Consider the following 15699-nt stretch of genomic DNA (forward strand, 5'->3'; position numbering starts at 1 on the left):
GTCAGATTATAACTCCAGTTTTGATTGTGAACTCGGTAGAACCACGAAAATGTTCCTAGGTTGGTTTAAACAAGTTTACTGTTCACTTTTATAGGATAAGTTAGAAATATCAAAGGTATACGACATTGAACTGATCAGGGTTCCAGAGGATATTTTCCTCATATTGTTAAATTTAGGTAATTTTATTCTTTTATTTATAATATTAACTTGGGATCGTTCTTGATCGTTCCGTTCGTTCTTGTGAACGATCGTTCCCCAGGAACGACGCCCAGCCCTATTCCCAAGTGGCAACTTTTCAAATGTACATTTCCCAAGCGCCAAAGGGCCGGGCGCTGCGGCTAGGATGGGCTATGTGGCCGAGGGATGCGTCTAGAAAAGGCTAGGGGACCGAGCGCTGCGGGTAGGACAGATTTGGGATTGGGACAGAATATCATGGGCGGGGGGAGTGCACCATTTTAATATTGATTTATTCTAGAATATATATATTTATATATCCCACGATATCAGGGAGGACGCACCAAAATTATAATATTATTTTATCCTAGAATATCAGAGGGGGACGCACCGTCTCTACCTGTGGAGCTGACACGGGGACACTTTGAGGTGACCAGCATTGACTGCTGGGACCAGGATAATAATATCATGTAGGTCAACCTATCATACAGGGTGTATCATTAATCTTTCATACAGGGTGTATCATTAATCTTTCATACAAGAATTGTATCATTAATCTTTCATACAGGAATTGTATCATTAATCTTTCATACAGGGTGTATCATTTATCTTTCATACAGGGTGTATCATTACTCTTTCATACAGGGTGTATCATTAATCTTTTATGCAGGGTGTATCATTATTCTTTTATACAGGGTGTATCATTATTCTTTTATACAGGATATATCATTATTTTTTCATACAGGGTGTATCATTATTCTTTCATACAGGGTGTATCATTATTCTTTCATACAGGATATATCATTAATCTTTCATACATGTTATATCATTAATCTTTCATACAGGATATATCATTAATCTTTCATACAGGGTGTATCATTAATCTTCTTTAATACAGGATGTATCATTAATCTTTCATACAGGGTGTTTCATTAATTCTTCATACAGGGTGTATCATTTATCTTTCATACAGGGTTTATCATTTATCTTTCATACAGGGTGTACCATTAATATTTCATACAGGGTGTATCAGTAATCTTTCATACAGGATGTATCATTAATCTTTTACACAGGTTGTATCATTAATCTTTCATCCAGGATGTATCATTAATCTTTTACACAGGTTGTATCATTAATCTTTCATACAGGGTGTAGCATTAATCTTTTACACAGTGTGTATCATTAATCTTTCATACAGGGTGTAAAAATAAGACAAGCCAGGAGGGATTCATTGGAGAAATAACGAGATTGTAGAAAAATTTACCCTTTTCGTCTTTTTCTTGCTAAATTTGGTTTAAATTGAAAAAAATCTTGTTTTTTAGATATTTTACAAGTACTCTGGAAAACCAACCGGAAGTGCGTCATCTGTTTCGAGGTGAAGGATTTTTTAAAATAAATAAATTTTGAATAAAGCAGAAAACACAAACTCAAAATTCTCATCCCTGTATCTTTGTAATCTTAATATTTTAAACTTAGACTATGATCAGTATCAATAGTTTGAAATATGATGAAATCGAGTTGCAAAGATATTGGGACTTCAAAATTTGAGAACTCAATCTCTTATAGTTCTATCAGATAGGAAATTGCAACACTTAATAAATTCTAAGCTGAAAATATTTTTTTCATTCAATTTGAATATCGAAAGAAAGCTTAAAGAAGATAGGCATTGTATTTATTATTCTTAACTGCTTGTAAAATTAAAAAAAAACATACTAGATCTTTTTTTTTTAATTTTAATTTTTTTTTAATTTGTTAGCCTATGTTACCCCTGGGATACCCCTGGGTTCCCCAAAAAATGTCAGCCCTTTCGTTCCAGCCGTTTGGCCGGCTATAGGAAGCATATATACAAATGTTTTGTTTTATTATATAGATAAAATAGTTGCAACTCCCGAACTGTAAATTCAAAATTATTTCAAACGGAGATATTGGAACTTAAAATTATGATTGTCATACTCATAAGCATCTAAATCATCTAATCAAAAATAGATATTTTTAAATTCAAAGAAATGTTTAAAAGTGATATTAAAGATGGTTGAAAAAACTGAAACAGTATATAGCTAACTTCAGAACTTTGATAATTTTTACAAACATAATATTTTTTTATTCTTCATTTACAATTATCTAAATGTCAAGCTGTCAGCTAATTGATATTTTTTATGAATTTTGCAGATTGCATATTTTGTTAGTCTGTTAAGGTTTGTTTATATCCAAAATAACGTCCAAGCAGGGACGTTTTTTGTGAGAACTCACATGATGCTTAAAAGATGCTTAAAAATAGTTTTGGTTTGAAAATCTTTAAAAACCAGCATTAAGAACGGACACATTTGTAAAATGTTTACGAAGATTCAGATAAAATTGCACGTTGCACGAGTACAAATTTACAACTTATATTAATTTCTTTGTTTATTTTTTCCCTTGAAAATGACAGATATCGGAACTCTTGTATTCTGGATATTGAGAACAATGCTTGATCTTGTCAATCTACAGATCAATTTTATCTTTATTTAAAGGGAAAATGAAAGGGGGTATAGGCTGAAACCTGAGAATCTCAGGAGTTGAGCATCTATCTGATGTTCTTGTCTCGAGAAATTGATACAAAACTGTGTCAAAATAATACCAAAACATATATATGTAAGGACTTGTATAAGATACGTAGTATTAAACAGATCATATTCAACAAATACGCAACCAATCTGAAAACGACGATATCCCAGAGAAGCCTGAGAAACTTAGGTGTGCTCCTAATATTATTTGAATATAATAATTTTCAAAGAACCTGTCAAATCATTCGTTGGGATGTTCAGAAAGATGAAAATTTCCCTGTATGATAATTGAAGGATTGCAGTATGGTTTTGGTGAATTATATTGACGTACTAAGCCTAGGGGTGTCAGAAATGATTTTTTTTGCATATTTTTGAAAACGTCCAATAAACCTAAAAAAGTTTAATTTTGATAGAACTTTTTGTTCTGGATGATTACAAATATCTATCTAAAACTTTCTTAAACATCAGGTTTCATCCTATACCCCCTTTCATTTTTCCTTTACAGTCCCTTCAATATCCCGCCTGGTAATGGTTCCCAGTCTTCCCAGTCAGGAGTTGAAGGGAGCTTCGACCAGGGGAGAAATAACAAAAATGAAAATATGGAAAAGTTAAGCTTTTTTCTCAAATTAAAAGTGTCCGCACTTTCACAGTTAAAACTTTAGTTCAAGGGATCGGGATTATTAGTTTGCAGCTCAGAAGTATTTTACCCGGCTTATATTTGAGTCACGTTTCAACTGTATTGGATTAACTAATTTGAATTCAATACCGACAAAGAAACTAATTCTCCCCTTATCTATTTCAATTTATTGAAGTATCTTCAACAAGGACTCTAGGGTAGGGTAACGTTTTATGTAGTTTTTAGGGGTTTCAGGAGACTCCACAAAATTAAAAGAGTAAACAAATTTAGCATTGTTTGCTTTGAAAGTTAGCATTTAATACACTATGCAAAATGTTGACGAAAGTGTTGGTAGAAATCAAAATTGAGATATTGTATTGATATATACTACGACGACTGTAGTTTTCCCAGTATTTTTTAGTCTTCTAAAAGCCCTAAAATCCTAAATGCTCAAAAATGGATCCAAAAAGAGTACCTATTTTTGACAAGGTGTGGGGACAGACTTAAATATTACCCAAGAATAACAAGATGGTTTAAATCCCTGAAATTCTATCATTTCGAAAATTTCAAAGTATAAAAAGTGATAATGTTATAAAAAGACAAAATTAGGTTTTTTGATTATTCAACTAGGAATTTAGAATAATCGTTTATGACCCCTTTTATAAAATAACTATTACCTTTTCTTTGAATTTTCTATTCATAAAATTATATTTTTTTTAATAATCAAAAATTATTCGATGGAACATTCTGAATCTTTCCCCCAAATGAGCAGATTAGGAAATACTTTAATAGAATTTCAGTACATCTATGTATGTAAAATATTTATTATAATGTAATAGCTTGGTACACAATATTGAGGTTTAGAATAGGAACATTGTAAAACTATTTGACAAGAAAGCTTAAAACACTTAAATGAACAAAATAATCAAATTTATATATTTTTTATTTCAGTGAGTGATAAAGGAGAGAGCAAACCTGAATGTTTAACCTGTCCTTCCTTTTCCTTTAACTCACCAGTAATTAACTCCAGCTGTCCACACAGCTGTTCTTGTGATTCATCTGTTAGCTGTCAGTTTGCCGACAGCTACGAACGCCAGGGTGAGTTTAGCACGCTTTTGAACGCCAGGGTGAGATTAGAAAGTTTTTTGAACAACAGTGAATTTAGGAAGATTTATGAACACCAAGGTCAGTTTTGCAAGTTTTATGAACACCAAGGTGAATGTAGCAAGTTTTATGAACACCAAGGTGAGTTTAGGAAGTTTTATGAACGCCAGGGTGAGTGTAGCAAGTTTTATGAACGCCAGGGTTAATTTAGCAAGAGGTATGAATGCTAGGGAAAGTTGATGAGGTTTTATGAACGACAGGTTGAGTTTAACAGGTTTTATGAACGCCAGGGTAAATTTAAAAAAAAGTATGAACGCTATGGGGAGTTTTTGAGGTTTTATGAACGCCAGGGTGAGTTTAGCAAGTTTTATGAACTCCAGGGTAAGTTTAGGAAAAGGTATGAACGATAAGGGGAGTTGATGAAGTTTTATGAAGACCAGAAATCTGCAAGTCACTTTTTTAGAAAAATCTTGGAATGGTACCGACGTAAATCGGACATGTCAATCTTAAAATGAAAAATAGTTTTAAATTACGTCATATAATCCTGTATTTCGATGGAAGGATGAGGAGAACTCAATTTAAAGTATTTTCATTGTTCTCTTCTTTTTCAAACAAACCTCACAATTAGTGTCGAGGAATAATGAACTTTACACAACAAGGACGGATCGGGAATTCAAGTTTAAGATTTTCACCTAATCCTTCCCTAAAAATAAGAGGTATTTTTTACTATTAAAAAAAACATGAAAACTTTGCTTAGGTTTCACGATTCCCGTAGGTTGTGTAGAATTCAGGGGTTTCCTTAGAAAGTTCTAAAAATATTCAATTGAGACCAATTTCTTAATTGGGTAAAAGTTGTTGACACAACATTAGACTACAATCAATTCTCCGACGTATATAAGGGGTTTACTCAATCAGGTAGAATTTTACAACAACAAAAAATTAATTCTTCTACTTACGGACATCTTAAATTGATAAAGATAACGGTATTACATGTGAAAAAAGGTCAACAGTCCCCTGAACATCTGCGACTGTGGAGTGATGATCAAAATTTGATCTATTAAGTTTGATCTTTTTCCCCTTTCTTTACTTTTTTGTCGGCGGAAGCGTTTTTTGTTTAAATACATTGTTAAATTTGTTAAATTCTAGAGTCCAAAACTACATTAGTTTAAACACATGGTTAAATTCGTTAAATTCTAGAGAACAAAACTACATTAGTTTAAACTCATGGTTAAATTCGTTAAATTCTAGAGACCAAAACTACATTAGTTTAAGCACATGGTTAAATTTGTTAAATTCTAGAGAACAAAACTACATTAGTTTAAACATATGGTTAAGTTCGTTAAATTCTAGAGAACAAACTACATTAGTTTAAACACATGGTTAAATTCGTTAAATTCTAGAGAACAAAACTACATTAGTTTAAACTCATGGTTAAATTCGTTAAATTCTAGAGAACAAAGCTACATTAGTTTAAACACATGGTTAAATTCGTTAAATTCTGTTGAGACTAAAACGCGACTTAATTCAAAGTAAAGGAACCTAATGCATCTCGCTCTTGAAGGTGAAGCATGAACTAATATTTGAAACCCGTATTTTCCTGACATAGCAACTTTATTATCTCTCTTCCTTCTAGGTGAATGTGATGTTGAGAATACCGGGTACCATTGTGAATACTCACAAAACATGTTTTCACCGTCCTGTAAAGCATACGTCCAGGTATTGGGAATTACCAGTGAAGAAAGTTCCATCCTGTAATTTAGCCTAAACCTGACACCAAATGTTGGATTTGGGTCTTCAGCACGATTTAGAACTTTTTCCCTTGAAAAGAATTCATTCAATTGTTTAGAATTGTAAAGGGCCCTGTAAACCATACAGTAAAGTGTATTGTTTAGAATTGTAAAGGACCCTGTCTACCATACAGTAAAGAGTATTGTTTAGAATTGTAAAGGGTCCTGTATACCATACAGTAAAGTGTATTGTTTAGAATTGTAAAGGACCCTGTATTCCATACAGTAAAGAGTATTGTTTAGAATTGTAAAGGGCCCTGTATACCATTCAGTAAAGAGTATTGTTTAGAATTGTAAAGGGCCCTGTATACCATACAGTAAATTGTATTGTTTAGAATTGTAAAGGGCCCTGTATACCATACAGTAAAGAGTATTGTTTAGAATTGTAAAGGACCCTGTATACCATACAGTAAAGAGTATTGTTTAGAATTGTAAAGGGCCCTGTATACCATACAGTAAATTGTATTGTTTAGAATTGTAAAGGGCCCTGTATACCATACAGTAAAGAGTATTGTTTAGAATTGTAAAGGACCCTGTATACCATACAGTTTGTTTAGAATTGTAAAGGGCCCTGTATACCACACAGTAAATTGTATTGTTTAGAATTGTAAAGGACCCAGTATACCATACAGTAAAGAGTATTGTTTAGAATTGTAAAAGACCCTGTAAACCATACAGTAAATTGTATTGTTTAGAATTGTAAAGGACCCTGTAAACCATACAGTAAAGAGTATTGTTTAGAATTGTAAAGGACCCTGTATACCATACAGTATAGTGTTTTGTTTAGAATTGTAAAGGACCCTGTAAACCATACAGTAAAGTGTATTGTTTAGAATTGTAAAGGGCCCTGTATACCATACAGTATAGTGTATTGTTTAGAATTGTAAAGGGCCCTGAATACCATACAGTATAGTGTATTGTTTAGAATTGTAAAGGACCCTGTATTCCATACAGTAAAGAGTATTGTTTAGAATTGTAAAGGGCCCTGTATACCATACAGTATAGTGTATTGTTTAGAATTGTAACGGGCCCTGTATACCATACAGTAAAGAGTATTGTTTAGAATTGTAAAGGGCCCTGTATACCATACAGTAAATTGTATTGTTTAGAATTGTAAAGGACCCTGTATACCATACAGTAAAGAGTATTGTTTAGAATTGTAAAGGGCCCTGTATACCATACAGTAAAGTGTATTGTTTAGAATTGTAAAGGGCCCTGTATACCATACAGTAAGGAGTATTGTTTAGAATTGTAAAGGGCCCTGTATACCATACAGTAAAGTGTATTGTTTAGAATTGTAAAGGGCCATGTATACCATACAGTAAAGTGTATTGTTTAGAACTGTAAAGGGCCCTGTATACCATTCAGTAAAGTGTATTGTTTAGAATTGTAAAGGACCCTGTAAACCATACAGTAAGGAGTATTGCTTAGAATTGTAAAGGGCCCTGTATACCATACAGTAAAGTGTATTGTTTAGAATTGTAAAGGGCCCTGTATACCATACAGTAAAGTGTATGAACTTCCCTCCAATAGTTTGTTATTGACCTTGGATACAAACTCCAGGCTACACCAGCTGGTCAACTTAACGGCTTTACCACATATCAGGTTAATACAACAACTTTACCACATATCAGGTTAATACAACAACTTTACCACATATCAGGTTAATACAACAGATTTACCACATATCAGGTGAATACAACAACTTTACCACATATCAGGTTAATACAACAACTTTACCACAAATCAGGTAAATACAACAACTTTACCAAACGTCAGGTTAATACAAGAGCTTTACCACATATCAGGTTAATACAAGAGCTTTACCACATATCAGTATAATACAAGAGCTTTACCACATATAAGGTTAATACAACACATTTACCACATATCAGGTTAATACAACACATTTACCACATATCAGGTTAATACAACACATTTACCACATATCAGGTTAATACAACAGCTTTACCACATATCATGTTAATACAACACATTTACCACACATTAGGTTAATACAACAGCTTTACCACACATTAGGTTAATACAACAGCTTTACCACATATCAGGTTAATACAACAGCTTTACCACATATCAGGTTAATACAACACATTTACCACACATCAGGTTAATACAACAGCTTTACCACATATCAGGTTAATACATATGAGGTTAATGAAATAACGTTATGCACATATCGATCAAATAAGATAAAATGATCGTTTTTTATTTCCTTTAACAAAAACATATTTTCTACTTCAATTGTCTTAAAAGTATTCTTTACTACAAACAAATATACTAGCTTCATAAAAATTTAAGGATTTTTAGTTTTGAATTAATCAAAGAGAATAGAATATATATTAGAGTGGAATTTAAACAATCCTTTGGTAGGAATTTAGTCAGTCCCTTTCAGCCTGAAAGAGAGTTCAAAGTGTTCAAATCATGTAAATGTTCACAAATTATATGCAGTAGAGTACATTCATATAGTATGTTCCCTAGACTATCCATTTCAATTTCGAATTTTTAAAGCTGTTAAATAAACTTTATAATGAATTAGGTCAATAAAAACATCATGGTTTATAGCTATAACGGAAAATCATCGTTTGTAAAGTGAAAAGCATAGAGTCTATGTGAAATGATCATTGGTCAATTATGAAACCAGCCTATTTCATAATTTGGCTTTCTTTTATATAAATTTTAGATTTTCTATAAAATAGTGTTCCAGGGCCCAAAAGGTTATATAGCGCAAATATGTGGAGTACACCTGCAGAATGGAAACAGTACAACAAAATGGCCGTTTTACACTTTTTACTAGTAAATTACACTCTAATATATATTCTATTCTCTTTGGAATTAATACATCTGTTTATGCGTAAAGATACATGAGTATTCAAAGTTTTGAATTAATACATTTATTTATGTTCAGATACATGAGTATTCAAGTCGCTGATCATCAGTTTGCTAAACTTAAGGAAATAATTTGATCCTTCTAAATGATAATTAAATGCTAACTGTGCTGTACTACACTGCACTGTACTGCAACTGTCCTGCATATAAAATGTACTGTAGTTGTTATTGTGGAAGGTTGTTTGTTGTACGATTTGAGCTAGGTATCCTATTTTACCAGTATTATAACAATAGACAATTTTGGGCCAAAAATATCTATGAGGTTCAAAATCAAAAAAATGTTGTTTTAAATTGGGGAAAAAATTTCAGAACATACAAATAAATTTGTTAAAACGTATCAAATTTTCTATAAGGAGCTAAATTAAACTCCTATTTATTTAAATTACAGGACTGACTTTTAACCAGAACTAGGCCCAATTGAACAATATTCATATATACAGGGTACGGTGTCCCAATATGTAAGGGATACCTACTGAGACAGCTGTAATCTGTAAGAGTTTCGTTTGCTATGTTCACATTTTGTTTGTTTATGTTTTGACTGCATAAGGTTGTACTTAGTAAAACAAGAAAATTACAGAATACAAACTGCTATGTTCACATTTTGTTTGTTTATGTTTTGACTACATAGGGGTGTGCTTAGTAAAACAAGAAAATTGCAGTATACAAACAGAGTAAACTTGTCCGTCTTCACTGTTTATCTTGCGGAGACAGTATAGACACATCTTTACAGTCTTTTACCCTTTTCATAAAATAAACTCTAGCAAACATAATAATATTATGGCTTTTGAAATTAGGTATTACAATGCTTATTCATAACAAAGACGATATCCAATTTGTCAATGAATTCCCATGTTTTTTGGGACACCCTGTACCATAAACGGCAGATTAATGGGACGGTACACCAAATAAGTCAGCTTCTTCTCGTGAGATTAGTGTAAGCTTGAAAGCTAACAAACTGAATTGTATTTAAGTAAAGAAAATAATCTGATGCCCTCTATACTAGTTTTCCTGTAAAAATATCCAACATAAATGTTTATATTCTGTAAAAAAAGCAAAAATGAGATTGATGATATTTCCCGATCATAAACTATTGATAGAAGCAGTAAACTTGTGATAAAGATATCATAAGTTGATTTTATGATCGTAAAATATTCTCTTCATAGCGCCTCAATACTCCGCAGGCCAAGGTCACATTGGAAATAGTTCCGATACTGCCATTTTAGGAGTTAATTCATCTATACTATATTTTTTACTGGTTAAAAATGAGCAGAGAAAACTAGAATTTTTAATAAAAAATAATTTATTATTAACAAAGCATAAATACCCCGAACTTTGTTTACTAAAAAAGGTATACCGAGTGTACAGTGTACAGTGTACAGTAAACAGTGTACAGTGAACAGTATAGTGTTATAGAACTAGGGACGAAGAATAAATTATTTATCAGGTTATTATACAGTGTACAGTGTAGAGTAGACAGTGTACACTGTACAGTAAACAGTGTACACTGTACAGTAAACAGTGTACGGTATACATTGTGCAGTATAGTGTTTATCAGTGTACAGTGTACACTGTACAGTAAACTGCAGTGTACAGTGGACAGTGTACACTGTACAGTGTACAGTGTACAATGTACAGTGTACAATGTACAGTGTTCAGTATAGTGTTGTATAACTAGGTATGAAGGATGAACTATTTTTTAGGTTGTTATACAGTGTACAGTGTACAGTAAACACTGTACAGTGCACAGTGTACAGTGTACACTGTTTACTGTGTACAGTATAGTGTTGTATAACTAGGTATGAAGGATAAACTATTTATCAGATTATTATACCGCCTGGTTACTCAGATACGGACAGAATCTCATTCCCTACTCTTTATGAAATGTAAGTATAAGTATAAATGATGATAAAAAATATATTCTAAATGCATTAACGTAATATCAAACAAATATTTCTAGTTGTAAGATGAGATTCCCAATTCACAACCCTGAACCATTTTAATTTTGTATTTGAGCCACTCACACACTTCTGACCCTTTAGTAAAAGTAAATTAACCTAAAGTCTGACCGCGTCAACCTTGTTGCACCGGCTAGTTCTATTGAGTGTCTGCTTTATTTGCCCAATGTCCGGGCGATACAGGACAATTTGGGACCCGGCTCGGAAATTCTAATGTGCTACGGCTGCCCGTGAACTGATGATTTTGTTGTTTTTCCATCTTAAAACGTGTTGAAATCTGTATGTTCCTACATATTTTCTTTTATTTCAGTTGCATAACATTTGCAAGTCACCAAAAGTTTAACCACAATCACAAGGATATGTTCACGATTTTTTCTCATAATAAGCTGGATGAAAGGGTACCGTTGTGAATCGGTAATGCCATTCTGTAAATGTGTAAAGTCACTTTAAAATTACCTCTGCACACCGGTTAAAGAGAATTTAAAACACAATAAAAATTAGATAAATTAATGTATGATTTTAACACATTTTCTTTTGATTAACGCACTCAACTTGGATTTTTTAAACCAGACTAAGAAAATTCCCTTGGTGCTACTGAGTTTCTCCAATCAGAATTTGAGGCAAATCGGTCCAAGGATTAATGAGTTTTAACGGAATCGAGTCTTCGCAACAAACTCTGATTTTATAAGCCCTATATCTTTTTAATTCTTTGTAATTACAAACTACATATAAACTCAAAAACTAATAATTTGAGTTTGAAATATCAAAGGTATATACACCATCAGGTTGCAAAGAAAAAGAGATGAGAAAATTAGAGTTTGTGAAAAAGACTCAATCCCTTATGTAACCGATGTTTTAAAAATTCGTGAATAAAACGGGGAAATCTGTGAAATTGCTCTGAAATAAAAGCAATCCTAAGAAGTGTTAGCTAGACAATATAATTGAAGGGACTCAGATAAAGTGGACAATACCATTTATATAAATACAAAATGTTATTCTCCTTGTTTATGTTGTCTGTGTGGCATTATATGTTTTATAATATTACTAGCTGAGGGGCCCAGCGTTGCCCGTGGGAAATTCATGAGTGTCCACTAATATGTCAGCCTATTCGGTCCAGCCGTTTGGCCAACTGCTATATATACATATATACGAATGTCTTGTTTTATTATGTAGATAATTTATTAAAAAACTCTGCGTTTATATAATTGATGACCGTGCTTAATGATTTTACTTTCTCAACATTTATCTTACAGTGAGTCTAAGTATGACCGGCAATGTATGGTAGTTGAACTAAGAATGTAGTATTATGGAAAAAGTTTTAGGATTAATTTGAGACACATTAAACGTTTTAATGATGTATAATTACTGATTTTGAGTGCAAAATCGACGCTCAAATTCATCCATTTGGGTGGTTACTTTTTGAGAATCGATTTTTTTTTATTAGATTATTAAATAACGACGACAAAAAAGGTATCAAATATTTTACAGTAAACTGATGAGATGCTTAGGAACATATTTCTCAATAGAAAGTTGTCAATAAATCAACGTTAGAATTAATTATTTTTTTCATCATTATATTGAATTTCTTATTCTTTATGAATTTGTTCGCAGATTTCTACAATTTTTTTCAAAAGTCGTCTTTCAATAAAATTCCAGAAAATCTACAGAAAATGTTTGTGAACAATAAGAGATTACAAAAACTAATAACTGAATAAGAATATTTATTTTCGATTATAATAGTTACCTTCTATTTTCTGAACCTGTTCCAAAACAATTAATTAGTTTACTGGAGAATTTATTTAATAATATAAAAAACCGATTCTCAAAACGTAATCAACCAAAAGGAAAATTTTGAAAGTCGATTTTGCGCTCAAATTCAGTATTTATACATTATTAAAACGTTTTATATGTCTCAAATAAGTCCTAAAAAATTCTCCACAATGCTACATTCTCAGTTTAACTACCAAACATTGCCGGTCACACCCTTCAAAAGATTGGAATGCATTTATAGCTGTACATTATACAAAATATGTGTTACATGCACATTGTACAATGTACATTTTATATTTTTAATCCATTAAGAAAACACTATCTTCATATCTTTTCCATGGATTGAATTAATTCCTTCTGAAATACTGTAAGCATAAATTCAAGTGAACCTCCGTGCAAAAGAGGGACATCCCAAATTCAAGTAAATGCGCTAAATCCTACCATTAAAATCCGCCAAGTAGAATATTAAACATGTTTTTTGAACTCAACTCTGTGGAAAATAAGATGCAGCTTGAATCTGAAAGCTCACCGTAAATAAGGCCCAACGACAGCTTAGACCCGAGTCGTATTTTCCCGAATTTTTTAAATCGCGGGCTCTGGGCCTTGATCAGTCACAGGTTTAAAGGATACCATATTGAATCTGAAAAAGGTTGATCAAGTATGAATTAGACATTTTTAAGACTGATTTTTTTAGATTGCGGTTTCTCTAAAAAACAGTGTCTTTCTACTGCAGGAAACAATATCTTTGCATGGAAGCTCATTTGAAATTTCGCTTACAGTCCCGTTAATCACGTAGTTCATACCAAAATTGTGGACCGCGGATTGGGTCCATTATATTGTAATATCTAGATATGGTGGACCAGGGCACCAACTGATTTCTAAATGCAGTGGACCATGGATTGGGATCATTATATTGTAATATCTAGTTATGGTGGACCAGGGCACCAACTGGTTTCTAAACAGTGGAGCGTGGATTGGGTCCATTATATTGTAATATCTAGATATGGTGGACCAGGGCACCAACTGGTTTCTAAACAGTGGAGCGTGGATTGGGTCCATTATATTGTAATATCTAGATATGGTGGACCAGGGCACCAACTGGTTTCTAAACAGTGGAGCGTGGATTGGGTCCACTATATGTCCAGTGCTAAGGGGTTTGTTATAGTCATCATGGATCTAAGGGGTTCAGGCTTTCAGGTGAAATGAATTTCTTCATATTTTCAGAATTTTTTTTCTTATTTAACTATTCAATTTTTTTTAAGAAGTTAAAATCAAACAATCAAATGATTTTTCTATATTTGTCTATAAACATTAATTGAGCTCTATTCATTTAAAAAAAATTTAAAAAATTAAAAAAATCAACAACCATGAAATTTATACAATTGTGGCAATTGTTTCTTTTTGGATGTTGGATAATTTATTTGAATTCCAAACCAATGCAAGTATACCTACGGTCTGGGGTTTTTAGGTACACATTTTGAGGTATTACAGTGATAACCAGAAAACTTTGGAATTGTAAGTTGACTTTCACACTAAAATTATGACTTTAAATAGTTCGATGAACATGAGGCACAGTAATGGTGCAGTGTAAATAGACCCATTTCACTTTAAAAGTGATTTAATAACTTATTAGTACAGCTTTTTGGTTTGTGACAACATAAAACGCGCTTTTGCACTATTGCTGTAATGTCGTCTTCCTATTCTACAGTTTTCTGGTAGAAACATAAGGAATTAGTTTCAAAACAAATACAGATATTGTAAACAAAGATTTTAATTTTCCTAGTCTCAGGGTATAAAGTCCAGAGTTGTGAAAACATGTTTACAAAATGTTTTGCATATTTCATATTTACAGTAAGCCAACTTTGGAGCAATGTACGCAAACCCTCCTCCCCCATGCCTTGTAACCACCTTATACGCAAACCCTCCTCCGCCACCTTATACGCAAACCCTCCTCACCGGCACCTTATACGCAAACCCTCCTCCGCCATCTTATACGCAAACCCTCCTCCCCCACCTTATACGCAAACCCTCCTCCGCCACCTTATTTCTAATCACTTTGTTGCCAGACTACCTATCGGACTGCCAACTAATTTAATATTGATCCTTTGTGAAGTTTCCGAAATCTTCTTTGTTTACATAGTTTGGAGAATATGTAATTAATCAAATAAACTTGTCAGAAATGTATTGTTAAGTTCAGGGGTTTAACTCTGATATAGAAAATTTGGCAATTTGCTGGCTTTAAGATTGTGAAAGAAATCTAAACTATTTTAATCAACGAGTCGATTGTAGGAGGGGGAGGGAGGCCAACAACAACCATTTTCGTCCGTACCACATTCTCCTCATTTTCCCGTCCGAACCACATTGTCCTTATTTTCTCGTCCGAACCACATTTTCCTCATTTTCCCGTCCGAACCACATTGTTATTATTTTCTCGTCCGAACCACATTGTCCTTATTTTCTCGTCCGAACCAAATTCTCCTCATTTTCTCGTCTGAACCACATTTTCCTTATTTTCTCGTCCGAACCACATTCTCCTCATTTTCTCGTCCGAACCACATTCTCCTTATTTTCTCAACTATAACGAACGGAAAGAACATATAACATAAGAAAGAGCTATTATAATTTTTAAAATGTATGCCGAATACCGGCCTAAAATATTCTGTACGTCATTTTTTTAGCCACAGTTACTGGTTTTGGATCTATTGAGAAATCTGTATATATATGAGCACAGAGCCAACCCTGTAACAATTAAAAAACTGCAGTTTTTCGACTTCAAACCCTTAAAAATACTTTCATTAAAACAATTTTTTTGACACGGGGAGCAAGCCCCAACTAATCCTTTT

At 32.9% G+C, this 15699-nt stretch overlaps 1 protein-coding gene across 1 annotated transcript; it reads left to right on the top strand.

Moving 5' to 3' along the window:
• Window positions 1-135: 135 nt before the first annotated feature.
• LOC111700953 (probable dipeptidyl peptidase 4) lies at window positions 136-14053 on the top strand (the record flags this gene model as incomplete). The annotated part of the gene is made up of 9 exons (XM_023472038.1): window positions 136-176; window positions 546-644; window positions 1497-1549; window positions 4285-4431; window positions 6071-6153; window positions 7702-7829; window positions 9151-9196; window positions 10953-11014; window positions 13858-14053. Coding segments are annotated over exons 5-9 (465 nt in total), but the record flags the coding sequence as incomplete, so codon positions are not given.
• Window positions 14054-15699: the final 1646 nt, after the last annotated feature.

This window comes from Eurytemora carolleeae, unplaced genomic scaffold, assembly GCF_000591075.1.
Source record: "Eurytemora carolleeae unplaced genomic scaffold, Eaff_2.0 scaffold292, whole genome shotgun sequence".
Taxonomy (NCBI): Eukaryota; Metazoa; Arthropoda; class Copepoda; order Calanoida; family Temoridae; genus Eurytemora; species Eurytemora carolleeae.